This window comes from Triticum dicoccoides, chromosome 2B (assembly GCF_002162155.2).
Source record: "Triticum dicoccoides isolate Atlit2015 ecotype Zavitan chromosome 2B, WEW_v2.0, whole genome shotgun sequence".
Classification (NCBI taxonomy): Eukaryota; Viridiplantae; Streptophyta; class Magnoliopsida; order Poales; family Poaceae; genus Triticum; species Triticum dicoccoides.
This window is the reverse complement of record NC_041383.1, coordinates 329,642,867-329,645,890: the sequence shown is the minus strand read 5'-3', so window position 1 is coordinate 329,645,890 and position 3,024 is coordinate 329,642,867. Positions and strand designations below refer to the sequence as shown.

The 3,024-nt window shown below is 43.0% G+C and overlaps 1 protein-coding gene across 2 annotated transcripts in view; it reads right to left on the bottom strand.

Annotated features, from left to right (window-relative positions):
* Nucleotides 1–1,116: 1,116 nt before the first annotated feature.
* Nucleotides 1,117–3,024, bottom strand: part of LOC119363628 (leucine-rich repeat extensin-like protein 5) — a 4,491-nt gene continuing 2,583 nt past the window's right edge. For both annotated transcript variants that reach the window (XR_005174180.1, XM_037629004.1), the window contains 2 exons: nucleotides 1,961–2,079; nucleotides 1,117–1,346 (listed from right to left, as the gene is read on the bottom strand). Coding sequence is in view for 1 of the 2 variants with exons in the window: in XM_037629004.1 (XP_037484901.1) it covers nucleotides 1,269–1,346; nucleotides 1,961–2,079 (197 nt within the window). In the remaining variant the exon portion in view is untranslated. The remainder of the gene's footprint in view (nucleotides 1,347–1,960; nucleotides 2,080–3,024) is intronic.

Here is a 3,024-nt window from a genome sequence, read left to right as displayed (position 1 = left end):
ATGATGCGGAGCATCCCACGATCATCCCCATGGACGCATCTACATCCCCTACAACACCACTTGGACATATGACTCGAGCACGTACAAGAGCTCTTGAAACCGAGGTGACATCACTCCTCTCACAACTCCCTTTCGATTCACATGAGACATGGTTACTACCTCAAACGGAAACGCTATGCATACTCAGGTACCAAGGAGTTAACCATGGAGAAGCTAGGAAGCAAGGAGAACCAGAAGCGGAAGACATGCATGAAGATGGAGAGGAAAGGCGCCAAGTCCCAGACTGGCCGGACAATCCGGACGGCAGCACGGATAATCCAGACAGAGCCCGGACGATCCAGACCCCGGCCCGGACGATCCAGCTAACTCGCCCCGAAGACACCCAAAGCTCCCACCTGAAGCCGGATCATCCGGACCCTGCCCGGACGTCCGGACCCCCAGCCGGACATCGTGACCTGCACAGCCACCAGCCGCGTCTCCAGCTCATCCGGGCCTCCGCCCGGATCATCCGGACCAGCGCATGTGCACGCGTGTTGGGCTGATCCCATGTACCCCTTCGCCCCCTAGCCTATATATTGGACTCCTCCTCGTCACTTCGAGACTTAGCATTTTGATAGCGCTCATTTTGAGATAGAGCACTGCTCATCCGTACCGGATCTACTCCACGTGAGGGACCGTGCCTCCTTGGAGAAGATCCATTCGGATTCAAGTCCTCCATCCGAAGAAGACAATCAAGACCTCCTCACGGAGAAGAACGGCTACTCGTGTATCGTCTGTTGTTGACTTTGTATCTCGTGTTACTCGTGCTTCGATGCTCTACACCTTCACTACTAGGGAAAAGGCTACTAGCAGCGCGGGTAAAATGGCTACTAGTAGCGCGGGTACATGTGCGCGGGTTCAACCCGCGCTACTGCTATTATGAATCCGCGCTACTACTAATGAAATAGTAGTAGTGTGTCTATAGTGCCAACGCTACTAGTATCCTAAATACTAGTAGCGCGCAATTTTATCCCCACGCCACTACTAACTTATTAGGAATTAAAAAAATAAAATCAACCAAATTCATTCTATCACACAGTTGTCGTATCTTCTCCAGTTCCTCATTGTAGCAGCAACTCATATATAATTCCATTCCATCGCACAGTTACATAAGCAACTACGTTCCTCATTGTAGCAGCAACTCATGTATAATTCCATTCTATCGCACAGTTACATAAGCAACTACCTACGTAAGTTGTTATGGCCCGATCCGAAAATTGGACCACTCGTCAATGTGCGGCGCCTGTCCGGCCTACACCGTCCAGTCCACGAACCTCTCGACGACCGTCATCGTCGCCACCAGAACCCTGCAGCATTACAAACAAAGGTTCAGAAACTTCAGATTCTTCAGAAGAATGGCACGAAGAAACAATGTGGTGCATGTAGATGCCAATGTGCAACATTTTTTTCTAGAGGTTCTTATTTAAGCCGTAATGCACAACTGAAGCTATAAGCTATTTCCTAGTAGTGAAAAGTGCAGAGAATAGTTATATAAGAACGCATATAGATTTGACAAGTGCATAGAAAAACATAAAGCCCAAAAGAAACACAGAATCAGGCAAATCATGCAACCACATAACCAGGTTAACTTGTATTTACTCACAAATCAAATGACATCAAAATAAACATACTGGCATTTGTCCTCGACACAATGGGTGCGAAAAAGCTGACTGAGATCATAAAAAAATAATATAAGAAGGACCAAGACACTCATATTTCAGTCCAAACATATAGAGGACATACAATAAGGCACATACAAAGTAGCAATGAATAGATAAGACATGCTGGATCGGTTTTCCTCAGTTAAATATAGTAACTGTTATGGAAGCAGTCATAGTGTACATTTTACACTAAAGCAATCGTTTCTTTCAGCTTGAAACAGAGACACCAAAAAAGGAGGAAGTATCAGGCACACATTTACCTTGTTAGAAATTAGATACTCGGCATGGAAACGAGTGAGAGCAATCTGAACAATTTCCTTATCAATGCCAAGTTCCTGCCCACCAAACTGGTTGCATGGGAAAGCAAAGATCTCAAAACCTGTAGTGCCATAAAATTGTTAGCATAACATATCGTAACTCAAAATCAAGGACTAATGCAGATAGATCATCCCCTGGTCCTTGTACTTCTCGTAAGTTCCATGTAGCAAAATGCAATTGGTTAGAATCGAACCAAAACCACACGTGTTGCACGATGGCGTCGAAAGCTCACTTAATGGATCACCAAATGTGAAATCCCCGTAGACTTGGCTGTAAATGTAATCATTTCTAATTTCCTATTTCTAAAGTGCAAGACATAGGACATCCATTATGAATTCAGAAACTATAACGTCAGTTTTTTTTCTTCTGAAGTGCACATCTTTCACTTATTTGCATGTAGCAGCTGCCATGTATCCATTGTGAATTCAGAAACTATAACATCAGTTTTTTTTTGCCATGACGAAAATATTAAATAAGATACATTACACGGCAAAGTGATGAAGTGCCAATTTCTCTCTCCTTCCCCTTCTGCATTTTTATTCTTTTAGATGATGTGATGTACAAATTATCATCAGCCTATATGTACTTACATCTTTATAAATAAATCGTTCTGTTTATGAGTGCAAGCATATTTGATTATTATTGAACTATTATTGCATCTATGCTTAATTGGGAGCATACAACTGTTTAAGTTCTTGCATACTATTCTTAATTGAGCGATCATATTGTTCTGAACCTTTTATTATGTCCATCACATGCAGGTTTGAAGGTGTTGTGATTTTGGACAGAAGGAAAGAAGGAATAATAGTTTGCTCAATACAAGTCAAGAAGGAGGTCCTACACGCTACCAAAGTCAGAGCTGGACATGTAGTTGGAGGAAAATTTCGAAAGCACTGAGGAAAGTTTTGATATTATGATTTGGTGGAGAACACATGCTGGAAAATATCCTTTATGGTGTTTCTAAGACAGTGACTGAGACATCGTGAAAGAAAACACGTTTCTACAT